This window comes from Gordionus sp. m RMFG-2023, chromosome 5, assembly GCF_954871325.1.
Source record: "Gordionus sp. m RMFG-2023 chromosome 5, tfGorSpeb1-WG-v2, whole genome shotgun sequence".
Classification (NCBI taxonomy): domain Eukaryota; kingdom Metazoa; phylum Nematomorpha; class Gordioida; order Chordodea; family Parachordodidae; genus Gordionus; species Gordionus sp. m RMFG-2023.
In genome coordinates, this window is record NC_088779.1 from 6,580,777 (window position 1) to 6,600,469 (window position 19,693).

Genomic DNA, 19,693 nt, shown 5'->3' on the forward strand with positions numbered 1-19,693 from the left:
GTTAACTTTAATAAAATCTATTATCATAATTTAAAATGTACAAGAGTGTTTATTTAATATATTGTTATATTGATTCTTTCGTTTTATTCATAACAAATAACATAGTCAAAATATATTCACAGAAAAATATATATACAAAAGGATAATGATAATATCTCCATAAATGTTAGGTTACTAAACCTTAACATTCAGCCTTCAATAATCATTTATCATATTCACATGTTTAATAATTATATTGTGAATATACTTCATTCTTCTGCAATTTCATTTAATATCAGCAATGAACTTGTTATATTTATTTAGCATTACCAATCATCATTAATTTATAAAACACATAATCACGGAAACAATTTAGATCACCATACCATTTGAAATATTCATATAACATTTTGGTTCCCATTCTAAATTGATAAAACAAATATTGCTAAAAATTAGGAATCTCGTTTATATCTCCTAGAAAATTTTTTAAATTAAATTTGAAATTAGTATTAATAGATGCTAAGGGAGTTAACACTTATATTTCCACCCATAATAATTTTAAACAATTTTTCTCAAACCTGGCCAACGCGCAATAATTTTGAAATTTTTTTCTCAAGCCTGGAGATAGGTAAATCTCTAAAAACCATATATTCATTTTTTTATTCTTTTTAATCCCGCTCAATCCTACTTCAGTAAAGACCAACTCATTTGGACTAATATCGAATACTATTTTTTGAGTAAAAATATATTTAAATTAGCTTTTACCTGAGACCCATATAAATATTATGCCTAATATCTAATATAAAAAAATTCCCAACAGGTTCATGCTCATAATAATGTTGAGAAAATTTTCTCGAGCCTGCCAAAGACCATATTTTGGCAGTTAAGAACTGAAATAAAATATGTAAAAGTCATAATTCATTTAAATAAGAATATGAAAGTTGAGCCTTGGTTTTTTGATCAGGCCTATCTATATCTGCAAAATAAAATCAGGGCCAATGTCTAACCCATATTTAAAATTCAAAAATTTTCATGCATCTCTATTTTAAATATGATTTACAAATTTAAATTTTGATATTTTTAATACTCTTAATGTTCACTGTGTTGCAACAATTTTATCTCTTTTTTCCTAAATTTTAATATAATTTATTAATAAAATATATTTATACACACAAACTTAATAATTACCCTTCATCATCAGCTAGTTATGGTAATAAACGGCTCAGCCATTAATTAATATATACATAATTAATATATTAAATTTAATTAAGCATAATCCTTTGAAGCGGGAGGTTTGTGGTTCGACTCTCGTAGATAGCAAATTAACATTACATTATATAGTCTCCTTAAATTTTAAATACATTAGGGAGATACAAAAACGATCGTGTTTTGATTATGGAGATGAGATTATATATATATTAGATATATATATATTTGTTTTGGCTTTATAAAATGTTTATAAAAGAAAAAAAACTATCCCTTTGATTTAAATTCTCTTTTTCATGATAGATTAGCTCCTTAAATAACATTTTAAGAAAATTCCATTTTCATACTTAACCACGAAAATATGAATTAATTTTAAAATATATATGTGACGAATTGAGAAGAAAAATTTAATCCATCATACATATATGTATAAAAGTCAAACCAAAACCTATAATTTACAAATATTACAATAACAATATGTCATTCTTCTTTCAAGTGGTAAAAATAATATAATTATTATTTTTTAAATCGTAACGAATCATAGAATATTATAAAAGCATCTTTTATTTAGTTCTCATATACTCTTAATAAATCAGAAGAAAAAATAAAAATATATTTTAACCTTTTTTTTAAAAAATAAAAATTAAATTTTTCATTTATTTATCAAAAATGATTATTTCATATTATAATAAATTATAAATATTTATATAAATGTCACAAATTTAGGTTGGTTAAAAATGAATATATATATATATATATATCCTGAATCAATAACAAATTTGGTAAAGGCATTATAACTTTATAGTTAGATTAATTATGTCGCAAAAGTTTATTTGGAGGAGATAAGACATGATTTAAAATCTCTCAATTTTTAAATCATTTGCGAGGGAGAATAAATTTATAAATATATTACAGCATGTGTATAGTATTTATCTTATGAATTTTAGATCATTTTGCCTTGACCTTCATTTAAAAATGTTTTTTTTTTCAAATAAATATATTTTAAAAAAAATGCTGACAAGTTTGTGGCAAATTTGTCTGAATTCATATTCTAGCCATGCTGCAATCTATTTCGGGTATAAAGTGAGATTAGTAATTTTTTTCAAATTTAAAAATCGCCCTTATATATGATTTAAAATGGAGAAATTCGCTCACTTGACTATTCCAGTAAATAACTTATAACATACGTATTATACAATAATTTAAAACTAGGACGAGTCATTTAATTTCATTTTCTCTAAGATTTTCTTTCTCGGCATTTTTGGTCAGGTAAAATATTTCGCTGAAACTTTTGCACCTTTGAGATTTGTCAAGTAAACCCTGTTGCGTATCTAAGACGTCATCATCGCAATATTTTTTGTACATAGAATTATTTCTAACAGCAGCAAAGGTTTTATTGATTTTACAAGTGTCCAGGTCTTCTTGGAACCCTTTGTTATTGTGAATAGTATTGTACCAATGATTAGTTTCAGTGATGAATGTTGATGGATCGTTTGAAGGTTGTTGTATGAAAGCTGTCTTTATTTGATTTGTATAATTGGTGAGAGTGGAAAGTCTATTAAGTGATTTCTGCTTAAGGGGAGCATTGAATATCCTAGCTTTCGCCTTTTGAAAGGCTAAAATTGAATTACGACAGATCAGGGCATTAGGACACAGGAAAGCGTGACAGTAATATTTTAACCCTGTTTGGGAGCGATCTTCAGTCTCGGTCTTAGGATTAAAAGTTGTAATTAAAACAAATATTTCAGGGTTATATCCATCTTGAAACGCAAAAAATATTTGTTCCAATTTCCAAAACCATTCTTCCTTTGCATTAATATCGCTAGAAAGAGTTAGACAATCGGGAAAATTTAAAATTTTGTGAGAAATATCTAGTGATCCGTTATTATTAGGCTCATCGGTGTTCAAAGTAACATTTCTTTTAGTAAACATGTTGATCAGTTCTTTCCAGCTATTTTCATAATCGTTAGTCATTGGAATTGGGCTAGAATTCTTTGTAGCCTCTCCGTCAAGTATGACGGAATCTGGTGTTGATGTTTGTTTTCTTTCATTGCTAGTGTCTATTGAGCTCCTCCTTCTTTGGCAAAAAGTGGAATCAATTTCGATTGGACAACTCTTGATGTATGTATCATTATCCGAATAATCTATGCTACTCATATCTTGTGGAGTATCTTGACGACTACACATAACTTTGTTGACCTTGACTCCTTTGTTTAATACGCTCAGAATTATTTTGCTATATCGAATATCGTCGGAATTCGTGTATTGAACCATCCAATGAATGTCCTTTCTTGGATGGTTAATTTGTTGAGAGTTCTCCTGATTCATTTTTTGATTGTGTTGATAAAACTCAAACAACAACGTAGCAACATGGTGTGTCGTATTTTTGTAGTCCAAAGGTCCGCTTATTAACTTGCTACCAAGGTAGATAGCCTCGTACTTGTAAACCAATTGATCGATTATCGACACAACTGGTACACTATTAATAGGTATATCCATTTCATTATTATTATTATTAATGCCATTACTTCCAAGATGGGGATCTTTGGCGATAAATATTTTTCTATCATTTTTGATTAATTTTTCCTTCGTCGTGGAACCATTAGAATGCCCCTTATATTTAGCATTCCGGTAATTCTTAGCCGCGAAATATGCCTTTTCCATCTTCTGCAGATATACGATCCCTTTTAACCGCACGTTGCTATCTTTGCAATGTTCGCCGAGTTCAGCTTCATCCGCCCATGACGTAGCGGCATTTCTCCCATTATCGATTACCGCCTTGTCCAATTTAGCATCTATAACCGAGATTTTACCATTTAGGGATGAATTATGTTTTCCATTAAACGAATAGGATTTATTGGACTTGCTCGAGTCCCGTACTTTTTTGCCGCTTTGCTTGGATAAGGAATAAAATTTGAGTTCATCCTTTGGTAGGAGACCATTCTTGCCACCATCCCATATTCTCATGAATATATTCTTAACCACAACATTGCTATTCCAATTGAGTTCGCAACACGTTAAACTGTCTCCTTTATTGGTGTATTTGCCGTAAGGGCTCCAATAGCCTCTCATTTACTTTTTGTTTTTATTTAATTATTTTTTAAAATTTTCCTTTTAAATAAAATGCATGTTAATTAGATTTGATTTTTTTTTTCAACTTATTTTAATTTTAATTTTACATGATTTTTAATAATTTATAAAACAATATAGTTAATTCTTCTTGAAAAATTATGAATGTTTTAAATTCCATTTTTTTAAATTATTTTATTTCATTCCCTATCATGATTTAAAAAAAAAAATTCTATCACTTATGCATTGTTATATTTAAACGCAAACGAGCACAACAGCATATAGAAATCCTTTCTATTTTTGAATAATTGATTTGAAAATAAGAAATATATATATATTTTTTTAAAAAAAAAAACTAATCCAAGTTTTAGGTAAGGTAACAAGTTCAGATTAATACATTATATTATATTATTTATTTTTATATTTATAATTCTTCTTTCTCTCTTTCTTTCTTTCCTTCTTTTTAATGACTTCAAAAAAAATGTTATTGGATTGGAAATAGTAGTAATTTTTGACATACTATTTTTATTTTTTTTTGAATTATTAACTGATACATATACATTTATATATTTTATAAAATTAAAATTACAAAAAAATAAAATAAAATAATAATTAAAATTTATAAATTAAATTTATATAAATTTTTTTAATTTTCAAGTACAATCGTTAAAATTTAAATAGATATCGATATAAATAATTTATTGAAATGATTTTTAAATAAAAAATGTGATCACAACTTGATTTTATTTTAAGGATTTTAATGAATTTTATTAAAGCATGTTAAATTGCTTTACCCTGCTTAAAGTATAATAAAATTTCAAGTATTATACAATAATTAGATTGTACCTATATTTATTGCATAAAATATGCTAATAATAATAATTCTTCCTCTTATTTAAAAAGTGAAAATTTTATAATTTTTATAATTTTCAAAATCAAAAAAATATTATATCATTGAAAAATTATGGTAACGCTCAAGTATTCAAGTATTAGCATATATCTCCCACTCTTTAGGGTTTGGGCTACTCTTAGTTCCCCTCGATAAATACTGCAGATAGAAACCCTTAAATCCCTGTTTTCCCAACACCTCATAGAATTTTCCATTTTTATTTTATCCTTAGCTTGCGATTTTCCTTATTTTAAATTAAAGATTTTTTTTCAAGGACCCCACTCCAAAATTTTTCTTTTTAAAAAGTTATCCCACACATCTGATTATATAAAGATCCGAATCAGATTCTAGCCGACATCTTATTTTAGAAATAGGTATATTAGATTAATATTTGGAATAAGATAATAAAAATAAGTAAGCTTTTATTATAGAGTGGAAAAATCCCAAGGATCAGAGGATAAAAAAATTTGAGTTTTGCCAAGGTTAAAATTTAAAAATCGAGATTCGTTTGGCTGAAAATATCGTTCTACTAATAGTAATTTGGTCAAATCGGATAAGGCCCATTCCAGGAAAATTAGTCATTATTAGCAATTTTCGCTCTATTGACCTCAATATCTTCGCGATATAGTTTAGCGAAATAGTTTTCGATATTTTTTCTTGATTTGGGTTTTGTGATTTGGATTTCGTGATAATGATTTTCGCTATAAAATTTTCTTTATAATATATTCCCTCTAAAGTTTTCGCGATAAGAAAAATTCGCCATATTTGTTTTGCGATATTGTTTTCGCGGCATAGTATTAGCTTATGTGGATTCGCAATAAAAGCTCTGCTATAAATTTTTTCGCGATAACCGAATTTGCGATAAAAGTTTGGCGAAAAAGTGTTCCGCGATAGAAGATACGCTGAAAATATTTATAGATAATTTTGAACATCTATGAATATAATTTCGAATATTTACAAATAACTACGAATGATGAAAATAATTTTAAATTACGGATAATATATTTTCCTTATTCATATTCAATTCGAATTGAATAATTTTGTTATTCATTTTCGTAAAATTTGAATCGAATAAAATCAAATAACGAATAATTCATTTTAGGTATAATTATATATGTTGCAAGAAATGACGCAATTAGGTAATTCTTAAGCATAATTTATGTAATATTTATATCTTATAAAATTGCAATTTCCTTTTAAATGCATAAGAAACTAAATTATAGCTGTTATTCTCCTCCTCCCCTTCCCATTTCCGTGTATGCCCAAATTTTTCTTAATCGGTCAATTTTCTCTTCATGAAGAAATTATATTTTTACTGGTGGAAATATGTTTTTGTTATTAATACGATTCGGAGGGTTTAGTATGGATAAATCATAGGCGACTCGGGCTAGAAAATTTTAAAAGTATTTCAAGCCAGTTCGGGCTCCTGCAACATTGAATGCCAGGGTTTTTCTACCCAGAGGTGGCCTCAAATGGTGCAAAACTTTTATTTACAATCAATGTTATTAATTGATTTTTAAATGTTCAAAAAAGATTGAAAATGAATTCTCATTCTCTTATTTTCTGTCGTTTTTTTCAGTTTTTTTCTCTCTCATTCTTTATATCCTTCCAAAACTTAAAATTTTTTTATAATTAATATATTTTTTTTTCGGATATATAAAAAAAAACTTTCAATTATAACAAAAAAAAAATATATATGATCATAAATTTAAGTTAATAAAATTTTTAATGATCATTAACCACTCTAATCCTAATGGTTCAATTGTGAGGAAACGATTTATAATATTTTAGAAAGCTCATTAAATTTTTTTCGAATCAATTCACTTTTTGCACTCCCTTATAAAACTTTATACCATTTTTCATTGTAAATTAATTTTTTTTAAAAATTCCCCCAAAGAATAAGATTGTTTTATACAATTCAATTATGCTCAAGTGTAAATGGGGGCGGGACAGTGGACAAAGCCCCACCCCATCCAAATCCATAAAATGGATTTATTGCTCTTAGTAAAATGGCAGTGACCCGAAAAGGTTTTCTCTTCATTAGAAGTTGCCTTATTAGACTCGATAATACAATCCAATTTTTATTTATTTATTGAAATATATCAAATAATTATTTAATTTTACTAATATTTTATGCAATTTATTTTCAAAAAAATCATATTGATTTAAGTTGACATCATAAAAATCGTATAAAGTATTGCATAGCTTAAATTAATTAGATCAAATTTTTATGATGAATTTAATCAATTATGTGATTGTTGAATCTAACGTCAAGGCAGATTTTATATGAATTGCTATTCGCATACCTTGACTTGCACACCTCTACCCATCATTCTTTCCAATATTATTGGAGCAGTAGAAGAATATTAAAAAATAATTCTCTTTATCCTATACACATCTTTTTAGTATTGTTAAAAACCTATATTTAGCAGATTCAAAAAAAACGGCTAAAATCAAGATTTTGGTCAATATTACCTAATCCTCAAGATTTCAATAAAAGAGAGTTAAACCACTTCTTTCAACTTTTGGTAAAATTTTGAGGCTTATTATTTTGTTATTAAAATATTAATTTATCCTTTTTAAAAAAATAGGCTGAATGGAGGTTTTTTAGCAATACTATCCTTCTGGACAATTTATTCAAATGAATGAAAATCTCTTGATTCATTAAGAAATTCTTATAAATCTAAAAGTATTTGCTAATATATTATACTAATTCATGTTTTGTATATCTATTAGCATTTGCACAAATGAAATAACAATTCTTTAAGAAATTAAAACTTGTTAATTATCAAGATTTTAGCCAACCAAATAGTACTCAAGCCTCTAGATTTAGCCAAAAGAGGATCAAACTTTTATGCCCTCTTCTGGGGAAATTTTGAGTGTTAGGTAATCATTTGGCTATTATCTTGATTTAAGCATGTTTTTTTATATATAACCTAAATCGAGATATTCAACAACACTACCAAATTCTGATACAATTATTTAAAAAATAGGCTCAATCACTAAGGAAATTGCATATATTTTTTTTAATACCTTGGAAATTTATATACATTATTCTTAAGTAGATTTTTGTATAATTTAAATATTTTCAATATAATTTACATGTTAGAAATCGAGGCCCTTTTTTCTGATAAATTATATATAATGACTCAAAAAGAAAAATGTACAAATTATTTTTAGCACAAACATTTATTTTATTTATTCATAATAGTAATAGCTCCATTTTTAGCCGTTTCAGCCGATTCCAAAAAACGGTGAAACAAATTTTTATCCGAAAATATCATCAGACCCGGTGAAAATATTTTTAAAATTATAATAGCATCTTTGTGGATAAAATTATATTTCGAATTTATAGTAGATAAATTTCAGATTATTTCGTTATTAGTAATAATTGTCATTTTGTTAGTCAATAGTCCCAATAAATATATCAAATTTTAGATTCCCCCTTCCCATCCCCATAAGCAAATTCCTGGCTACTCGCCCTGATCTCAGTCAAACCTCAATTCTTTAAAACAATGGTTTTTATAAATATAAATGAGGATAATTTATGACGTTATCAAATATTTTTATAAAAAAGATATTTTTTAAAAAAAACTTTCGACGCTTACCGTATGCATCATTACTTTATTAAACTCAATCCAGTTAAATTGTGTCGCGTCACGCTTGTATATATATACCTTAAATTCCCATCAACCCTATTTTAGAGAACACCCTAACATGGGGAAAAGTGAATATAAAAGGTAAGTCACTTTTAATAATTTCATTAGTAATAGAGGTCCCGGCCCGTAAAAAACTTTTTTTATAGGAAAAAAAAAGACGTAAGTTATTCGGTCCGATACGTAAAACATTTTTCACATATGGTACGGCAAGTCTACTAAATTATATATTAGTAAATTACGCAAAGATTAAATATAATAATCTTAAAGAGTTTTAATTCAATTAACAAATCTCTGGAGGGGGAGGAGGGGGAGGAGGGGATAAATTTTATTTTACTTTTTAATATAAATATCTACTTGTGACCTTCTAAGAAAAAATTGAAAGGAAGGCATTGGCACTAAGGATCGATTAATAAATGTTATATAAAATTTTGATAAATTATACTCTAGTGATTTTGAATATTAAGTGTTTTAAATTATACATTTTTGGTAAAATTACATTTTTTTTTTTGTTAATTATAAATACAATTTATGCAAAAAATAAATGAAAATTATAAGTATAAAGTATATTATTTTTTTGTAATTCCCAAATAGTAGAGCACATAATGTGGTATTGGGATTGAGATCAAGGATATATTATAATACATAGACTGACGACACATTCACAATGATGCATTTCTAAATGTCTTTGAATGCAAATCAGTTGGAGACCACGTGACACGTCATTTTGGTTACCTATAGAGGATCCAGATTACTTTACATTATTTGAATTAAGTTTTCCACATACATATTTTCATGTGAGAATAGCCTTGAAAAAATTGTAAGGTAGGATATTATTTTACTTGGCTTACTTAAAATTTTAGTAACAAAAATAGCATCATAATAGCCTCCCCCTGCTTTCATCGATGTACACTTTTACTGAATGCATCGTCAATCTGGTATTAAATATATATCATTGATTGGGATATCTAAATATTATAATTTGAAATCTCTCCATCTATCGATAATTTACTGATGGACATATTTTAATTTTAAAAAAATCTAAATCTTATTCCAAATTGGTAGAGTATCTACCCTATGAAATTGAGACAATTTTGCCCTGAAAAAAACTACTCTTAAATTTATATTATACTTTTCTTTTATATAAACTTTTCATATAAATTTTAAAAAAATATACAAAAGTTCGAGGTTAAAATTGTCTGGAATACATAGGATAGGTTAAGGTATACTATTTAGAGATTCTTAATTCCCCGTAGATTTCGTAATATGACATATGTATTACTATATCCGCCCTAAACTTTTTAAAATGAATTTTACACGTATCTTTTAAATCATAACGTCTATAGAAGGAAGGAGATCTTTGCAAAAAAAGACTGGAAAAAAAACGTAAATGATATTCTTATTATTTCTATGATAGTTTGCATTATCATTTTTTAAATCAAGATTATCTTTTAAAAAGATAGGTGCTTTCGTGATAAATATCTATAATGGTTCAATAATTATTTTCAACTAATTTGGTGGAAAAAAAAGAAAAGATGTTTTTGAGAAATTTTTTTATACAAGATTCATAAATAGGTATTTTGTAAGCCTGATGGCAAGACAACAAGAGAGCCAAATAATAGGTGTTTTTCTTTCCGCTGTTTTTGCTATATATTTAGAATTTAGAACTTTGCTAAAATCTACTTATACTCACTTTTAATAATTATGTATTAGTAAATTTAGACTAACGCTAAATTTATAGTAAATGCGTTATCTTTAACACGGTTTTATTACAGCTGAGATAAAAGCTAAAATAGAGATAATTATTTTATAAAATTTTTAATAAAATTCATGTATACCTTTTTATCGAATTCTCAATTCTTTTTTTATAATCGTATCGCATATTTAATATCAACGCTCATAGCAAGCTCCATATTTATAAATTTATACCTATTAATTATTTATTGTATTTTGTAATAACGCTGCGTTAAATAACGCAACGCTTGAACAGTATTTTTGTATCTGGAAAGCCTTTGTTGATTTTCTCTTGAAGAAATATTAAAATGGTCTGAGCCAGATATTTCACATAAAGCTGATATATTATTAGATAAACACGACAGCCGACTTTTTTTGCATTGGATTGTATAAATATTAGTTATTTACCCAACAATTATAGGCAAAGGAAGAAAGAAAGAAAGAAAGAAAGAAAGAAAGAAAGAAAGAAAGAAAGAAAGAAAGAAAGAAAGAAAGAAAGAAAGAAAGAAAGAAAGAAAGAAAGAAAGAAAGAAAGAAAGAAAGAAAGAAAGAAAGAAAGAAAGAAAGAAAAAATAAAGAAAGAAAGAAGTACCAGAAATCCGTATGAGTATTAAATCATAATATTGTAAATTAAATATTTAGCACAATTTTATTCAGAGGAATTAATTTCAGAATTTAAATATTGGTATGAAAGATTAATTTTTGTAGATATTCTTCATGTCATGGTATCATGTACTTTAAAATATATTTTGGAGTTTTTTCCAAATATAATAAAATTGCCTGTATATTTGCCAACAATACTAATTAGTATAAGCTTAAGTGAAAGGACTTTTTCTTCATTACGATGAATAAAAACTTATAAGTATACGAAATCGGAAAATCAATTGAATGGACTAGCCTCACTTAATATACTTTGAAATTTAATCGCCATAATACTAAACACCTATTGTAAAATTGGCGGAATAGCATAGAAGATTAAATTTCCATTTATGAACGATATTTTTATTAACTTTTTAATCCCCATAATACTAAACACCTATTGTAAAATTGGCGGAATAGCATAGAAGATTAAATTTCCATTTATGAACGATATTTTTATTAACTTTTTAATCCCCATAATACTAAACACCTATTGTAAAATTGGCGGAATAGCATATAAGATTAAATTTCCATTTATGAACGATATTTTTATTAACTTTTTAAATCATCATATAATGATGTTCAATTCTATATTTTATTGTGATTTACATAACTATAATAGGTATTTTTCAATATTTTATTATTTGGGTTCGTATTGACATTTTTTAAAATATGATTGTTTTTAATGTTCCAAAAATAATCATTTTAATATAAAAAAAGTTGCCATCCCCCCTCCCTACCCCTGTAGAAAATTTCTGGCTATACTGAAAGCGCTTTATTGGTTTCATCTTTCACTCCTTTTTTTAACATTTTAAACTTCTGAAAATATCCAATTTAATAGGTAATGAATAGAAAATTCATTCTTTAATTCCACGGGCAGTAATTACACGAATTGACTGAAATATTAATCAGTAATTTAAACATATTTCCTGATTAAGTACATTGATCTATTCCAAGCTAAGCCTTTTCTCTTATTGATATCATTATCGATTGAACAGATATAAGATCGAAAATATTTGAATTCGTTTACATAACCCAGAATTTTATCATTGATAAGGATATGTTAAGGTAAATCTACTGTGATGATCTTTGTCATGGATATATTCATACTAAGCACATTGTTTGTCTATATTTTTTGAGCATATCCATTTGGTCAGATATATTCCTTGGAGTTATAGCTAATATAATTAATGTAGTAATAAAATAATTAAAACCTCATGATTTTAAATCATTTTTTTCAGAATTTAGAACCTTTGAAAATTGAAAATTATGTTCACAACACTTACTTATTAAATATATAATGAACTAGCATGCTCTAAAAACAAAGTTGCTCTAATTAATTAAGTCATCCTATTTAACAAGGTTTAATAAATAAACCCGAAATTTTTATAGTCCAATACATTTTATACACTCGATAAATCAATTTTATTTAAAAAAAAAATCCTCAAAAATCTAATTTTAAAACTTTATCTGATTTAAATTATCTAACAATCAAAATATATATTTATTCTTTATCGCTTTCTTAATCTTTTTCAAAAATTTGATTTTTTTTTAAAAAAAAAAAATAAATTAAGTTTTTGCTTTGAAATTTGCTTTTACGGTTTCATATAATCATATTTTTTAAATCATAATATAAACCAAGATGTTTGATTTATAGAATGAAGAATCTTAAAAAAAAATGGATAATGATTTTATTTTAGCTTCTTAATATTTTATTTAAAAAAATCTATAATTGGATATTTTTGTTTCGTGCTAGAAAGAACACATAATACTTTTGAAACAACAAAAGGACACATTTAGGTAAAACAACGTTTTTTTTTTGTATTACATTTTTAATCTCATTATTTCTTTATACATCTCAAATTCGTAGATGGAATGGAGAGAATTATACTCTTATCTAATTGCCAGTGTTTACATGAATGAGTAGGATGAGTCATTTGTTTCAATATATCTTAGAGTAGAGGGGATGGGAGGTAGTCTCCCATAAAGTGATAGGGAGTAATTGCGTGGGGGGGGGGGTGTTAAGAGTTCGGTCTTAAAGAATTTAGACTTGTGGTTTCCAATTTTCTCTCTCTTTCATGTAGACGCTGATTATCCTAAATCTACTATTATTGGCCCCCCTCTCTAAGCTAGGAATAATTTAATATCATGAAAGAAGTTATGCTATGCCCTATCCCACACTTGAAATTTCTTAACTTAAGTTAAAATGTTTATATATAGAATCTTATATATGTAAAAAATATTTTAGGTAATTATATTTGTATTTTATTTTTATAGAAATATGGGAGGAGGGGTGGGGGGTAATTATCGCTTTCTCCATCTTGTTATGTCAATGCTGTAAAGAATATTACAATTTTATAATGATTGTTTTTTACAAAGATAAAGACAATATTTAATTCACTCTCATATATTTCATAGACAATATATACTTAATTTTAATTTTTCTGCGAACAAAATGTCTGCAGTACCATCCCTAAAATATTTTCACACAAAAGTTCAAATCTTCTAAAAAAAATAGTAAAGGATGCACCTTTAGACTTAATGCATATTACATTTTATATCACTTTAATCTCCATTCCATTTACTGATTTAATTTAGCGTTTTAAAATTATCTTTTGCGATTTATCGTCATTTTTTCCCCTCCAATTTTTGTTTCGCCTTTAGGGAATACCTAATTAAGACAAGGATGACCCTATATATCTGACATTATCTCGAAAAATTGTTATTTTTTAAAAAATATTCTATAACTAGCGGAATATAAACCTTATAATTAGGTTATCCGCTTCAAAATATAAATACCTGATTAAAAAGAGTAAAATCAACGAAGTATTTAAAAGGTAGTGCGAAATCTTTAAACACTTTCAGAATATGGGTAGAGGACTCTTATAATTTAAAGAATCATAATTATAAATATTCTCATTTTTTTTAATAGACGTGGAATTAATGGCCGACCCCGTTATTATAGGAGCTGGAGTTGTAGCTTTGGCTAGCGCTATTGGCTGGTTTAAAAGCTGTCAAAGTGTGCGTAAAGTAATAGAAAAAAAAATTAAAATACTTGCTTCCCCAACACTTATTTTTTAAACGTAAAATTACACAAGATTCGCATGATTTTTCCTTTATTTATTATAATAATAAACCACTTTATATTTGGGTTTCCTAATGTTTATTTTTTTTTTTAACTGAATAAAAAAATTGCACCAAAAATATATTATTGTGAGCATTATTTTTTTTTTATTTAACAAAAATAATCAGTTTTAAATAATACTCCCCTCATATATATTTTTTTTAATATTAATTTTTATAATATCAATTTAATTTTTTAACCTAGCATAGAGATTATATTCAATTTATTTAAGAACTTCTTAATAAAAATTAGGAGGGAAGCAATGCTTCCCTTGCTTTTAAGGATGTTTGGTCACTGCGGTTATTCATCAAAATACTCTCATATATCTCGAATAAATATATATTATTATTATTATTATAGATATGATTAGGTTATGTTTCAAAAGATTATTGAACCTATATAATAGAATAATATATTAAATCATTTATTTTGTTTTGCATCTAATCAAATATTTACTGTATCATAGATAAAAAATAATAAATTACAAACTTATTTATGTTAGTGTCAAAGGGTTTTCTCCTCCAATGTGTTATATTTTCAACTTTAAATCATTTTTTGAGCGCATTTTTTTTGAAATTTAATAATTTAATTTATCGGAAATTTATTCCATAATGTTTGGAATACCTTATCTATAAATTTCAGACAATTTTGCCATGAATTTTTGAATTTAACATAATTTATGTTCGTTTGTCCATATATTTTTTTATATAAAGTATAAAATGATTCAAAGGTCAATAGCAGAATTGTCCAGGGTAGATATTCTTCCAAACATGATGGAACACATTGGATTTTTAAATTTTAAATACGCACTCCAAAAATTATTTCAAAAAAAAACTTAACTTTATTTTCCTTCCTCATCACAATATAGCTTGACGATGATGGTAAAAAAATATCAAAAGACTTAGGACAAGTAGATGATGACGCGAAAAATCTTCAAGCCGCTCTTGAAGGCCAGCAAAAAGAATTTGAGGTCTTGAACAAAGAGAAAATGACAAAACAAGAAGAGGTAATGAATTAACGCCCACTTATTTATTTATTTTATGAAAATAAACCTTGAATATCATTTCTGAAATAAGTTCGATTTTAACCTATTGAAAAGTATATATAATGTATCACGTCCTCGTCAGTTATTTTTTAATATTTTTATGGTATAATAAATATATCAAATGCAAAGTATTATATATAATTGAGATGAGACACAGTTGAGGTAAATGGGCTATATAATCTTGGTTACCGTTCATGTATATAGTCATAAACTATGTAATTGGTTCATCCTAAGAGCATTGAGATCAGCTAAAATATCGTCTATACAATTCCAATCAGGGACTTCTTTTGTATTGTTCCATTCGCCCCCTCCAATAAAATCTTTAACATCCCTGAGAAATAAAAAGAGCATTGAAAATGGAGAAATTTCGCAAGACGGCATAATTATTCCTTATTATTTCCATCATCATAACAACTTTTGAATTTCGATTTATCATTTTGTAAGGAACTAGGTTCCCACATTTGCTATCTACCCATGAACTCCGTAAAGGCTTCTATTTGAGGCAAAAGCTAGCTATTGCTATTCATAAAGCGAATTACATGTTTTATTGGGTGGCCTCACCTCAAAAGATGATTTATTTTAATACGTTGTATTTGATTTATGAATATAACATATAGTATATTTTATTTTTTTCCCTAATAAGAATTAATTTATTACTTATTGTATTTTTAGCTTCCATTTATATGCCATTTAAATTTTTATTTATAAAAAAATTAATTTTGCAATATTTAATTTTCAAAATAGTATATTATTTAATTTATTATGAATTTTTATTAATACGGGTTTCTACTATTTTCGAACAGAAACTCACATTCTGAATGCAAATAACATTTTTTTTTCATTTTATTTTTTATCCCATGTTTAATTTGAACAACACAACTAAAAAATAATAAACAACAGATAAAGTCTATAAAATGTATTGTATAAAAAGAACTTGGTTTATCGTCTTTATCAAAGGGTATATTATTTTTTTAAATTTATTTATTATTTTTAATACCGATAATGGGCTTAGATATAAAAATTAAGTAAAAATAATATTATATCCTTTGAAAAATATAATAACCAAAAACTTAGTATTTCTCAAACACAATTAAATTTATGATTAAAAATTTAAAAATTTAAAAAATGAACGTTTTAAAATGGATTTTGTTCGAAAGGACGGGAAAATTAGGGGATATTTAACATTATATAATTTTTTATCTAAGAAGATTGAATTAAAAGGGGATAACCTAATATTATTTTTAAAAAAAATGTTGTTTACATATTTTTTGCTCTCATATCGTGAGTTTACGTTTCGAAACCAACGAAAAAAAGCATGTAAACATGATATTTCTTGGTCATTTATATCGGCAAAATCTGTAATAAATTTTGCTAGGTTCTATTAGCTCTCTCCTTGATATTTACGCAATTTGTTCTCACGTGATAAGCATAGATAAAATTAATTTAATTTTTCCAGATACTTATAGCCAACCCATCTCGTAAAAAAAAAACTCAGTCAAAAAAAAAATTTCAATATTCCGAACCGTGATTGAAAATAAAAATTCAAATCTTGACTTCCTTATTTTTTTTTCGAAAATAACCCTCTGATATCTTTAGAAAATTCGAGAATCTCTCCTCTTAAAAAGTGTATGTATTTTTTTTAAATAAGGTTGACAGGATCAAGAAGGACAACGTCAAGCTGATACGGGATAATGTCGAAATGAAAAAGAAAGTTGAAGCCTTCAAAATGAAAAAATAGCTAGAATTTTTATCGGAATTTTTTACGATATAATAATGTAATATATATATAAACAAAAGAGTTCGTTTGGTATAATGATTGTTAAAATTTTCAAAAGTAGAATCTTTGTTAACTCTATAATAAATGGTAATATGGTACATCTCTTAATGTGAACAAAAAATTTTGGGTTAAAAAAAATTACGGTTTTAAGCAAACTAACAACAAACAAAAACATCCCCCAAGACTTATTGGTTAATACGGGTTATACATATAAAAAATTCTTGCTAAAATAAAATTATGGTTTAATAAAAAAAATCAACTACCTGCTCGTGGATCTATTGGTAAATATTAATACGATTATATTATGTTGGCGGTAATGTGTTTTTTCCTGCAATATGTAATTTTTTGAGCGCGTTTTTTTAATTTTTAAAATTTGATTAATTCCAGACAATTTTGCCATTAACCTTTGAGTCATTTATAATTTATATAAAAAATCTATAGAAAAACGAATACATATTATAGTTAGTTCAAAAGTTCATTGCAAACTAGGAATTCATAAAGTAGGTATTCCAAACATTACGCATAACATTTCCGGTAAAACCATATATTTAATTTCAATAAACGCCTCCAAAAAATGATATGAAGTTGAAAAAAATAACATATTATCGGAAAAAATACATTTTCGCTAATATAAATTATATATAATATATACTATATACTATATAAAAAAAATTTTTTAAATTGAAACGAACTAAATTCCATGTATATTTTTTATTGATGCTCAAATATAATTTCATTTTTCGTCATAACTTTTCTACTAATATAATTAGATTTAAAATAATATAATAAAAAAATTTAAATGGATAATAAAATAAATTGTGTATATCTAATAAGCAATTATATGCTACTGCTACTATGTAGAAACTAACACAAATCGTTATAATTTTAATAAAAATTATAAATGAGAATTTAATGAAATTCCCTTTTTTTTACGTTGACAAATGAAAACTGAATAATATAAATTTTTGCAGGAGATGGTTACATATTTTTTTTCAAATATTACAGATAATAAAATATATATTTTTGTATTATAGTTAAATAATAATTTACCCCTTGGATATGCTAATTGGTAATCACTTTATATTATTTTACATAATTTATGTTTATTTTAACAAATGCTATAAAAATTTATAAAGCATTATATTTTGGTTTGATTGGCAATTGGCTTAAAATTATATATTTGTTATTAGGAGAGAAAGAATGAGGTGGTGAATAGATAATACTTTATTAAAAGCGGGACATATTGTTATAGTCCATATGGTCAGTAAAATAGTACAATGTTTAAAAAATTATTTTAAAACAAGTCCGTTCATTTAAATGGATTCCATATCCCAATACGACATATATAAAATAAAGAATATATATATTAAATTGGGATATTAAATTGGCCTGGATTCGGATTCTCTCGATAACGCCAATTAGGCTGAGTGTCTAATTGAAAATTGTGAACTAGAGTATAGTCGTAGAGAATTAGGAATTCCTTTAGAGAAATATAGGCTCCGCACTCCCAAGAGTTAAATTATAGTTTTCGAAAAATATTTAAAAATCAAAAATATATTAGTGATGAACTCCTTATCATAAAGTAAATGTATGAGTAGCAAAGGAATTTTAATACTTTTTATATTAATTATATTAACCATTTGTCAAACATAAATTCACTATTGCATTGGCGATAATGTATTCGCAAAAGGTTTTCTCCAGAGTTAACGTGATACGAAATTTGAAGTAGTTCTTAAGTTCATGGCAAAATTGTTTTAAATTCATATAGGTTACTTTATACATGCTAATATACAATTCCTGTAAAACAAGATTTTTAAATTCAAAACCAAGCTTTTTTTTTCCTGGGAATTTTTTTCCTGGGAATTTTTTTCCGGGAAATAGTTTTTAGGATATTTTCTCCTTGGAATTAATTTTCGGGGAATTATTTTCCTGAATTCATCAATTCCTTATACCAATACTACATATATAATTCGTGTTGTTAAACGGCCCGATTTTTAAAAGTGGCCCAATTAAGATTGTAACCAAAATAATGTTATGTAAGCCTAGAAATTTATGGCTGGCAGAAAGGTTTGGACATCTATTTACTAAATCTTCAGGCTTATATATTATGATTTTGGCTAAAATCTTAATCGGGTCGTTTTACAATACTTTATATAATGAAGAGTTTTAAAGAGTTGAAATGATGGTACTTCTTTTTAAATGAAATGTCTATTAATTCTTTCCTCTTCGTTTTTTTTCTATGTCTCTATATCTAATACATATTATTATTATTAAAAATTTAAGTCCAAAGCAATTTTAAAAAAAATTTATATTTTATTATAACTTTATGCTTCTCACTTTTTTAAAAAATATAAAAATAATGTAATTTATATTTTATTATTTTTATTATTCATTAAGTCAACACAAAATTTATATACGTAAAAAAAAATTTCAAATATAAAGTAGTGCAAAATGATAAGAATAAGAAAGTAAAAGTGAGTCTAGCGAAGATATAGAGAGAACACTGCCATAGAAATTTTGATAATTCGCTTAGCCAGTCACTGCCTGAGAAAAGAGCCTTCTCGGGGATTGCTAG

General features: G+C 26.0%; 1 protein-coding gene across 2 annotated transcripts; it reads left to right on the top strand.

The window, feature by feature from the left end:
* Positions 1-1,641: 1,641 nt before the first annotated feature.
* On the top strand, positions 1,642-17,150 carry LOC135930411 (uncharacterized). 2 transcript variants are annotated; one of them, XM_065467203.1, is made up of 4 exons: positions 12,883-12,972; positions 14,105-14,202; positions 15,165-15,302; positions 16,990-17,150. In XM_065467203.1, exons 2-4 carry the CDS (start codon positions 14,116-14,118, stop codon positions 17,077-17,079), a joined length of 315 nt encoding a protein of 104 aa, XP_065323275.1. In that variant the 5' UTR covers positions 12,883-12,972; positions 14,105-14,115; the 3' UTR covers positions 17,080-17,150. The 2 variants fall into 2 exon arrangements, with proteins under 2 accessions (XP_065323276.1, XP_065323275.1); XM_065467204.1 differs by lacking the exons at positions 12,883-12,972; positions 14,105-14,202 and adding an exon at positions 1,642-1,683.
* The last annotated feature ends 2,543 nt before the right edge of the window (positions 17,151-19,693 follow it).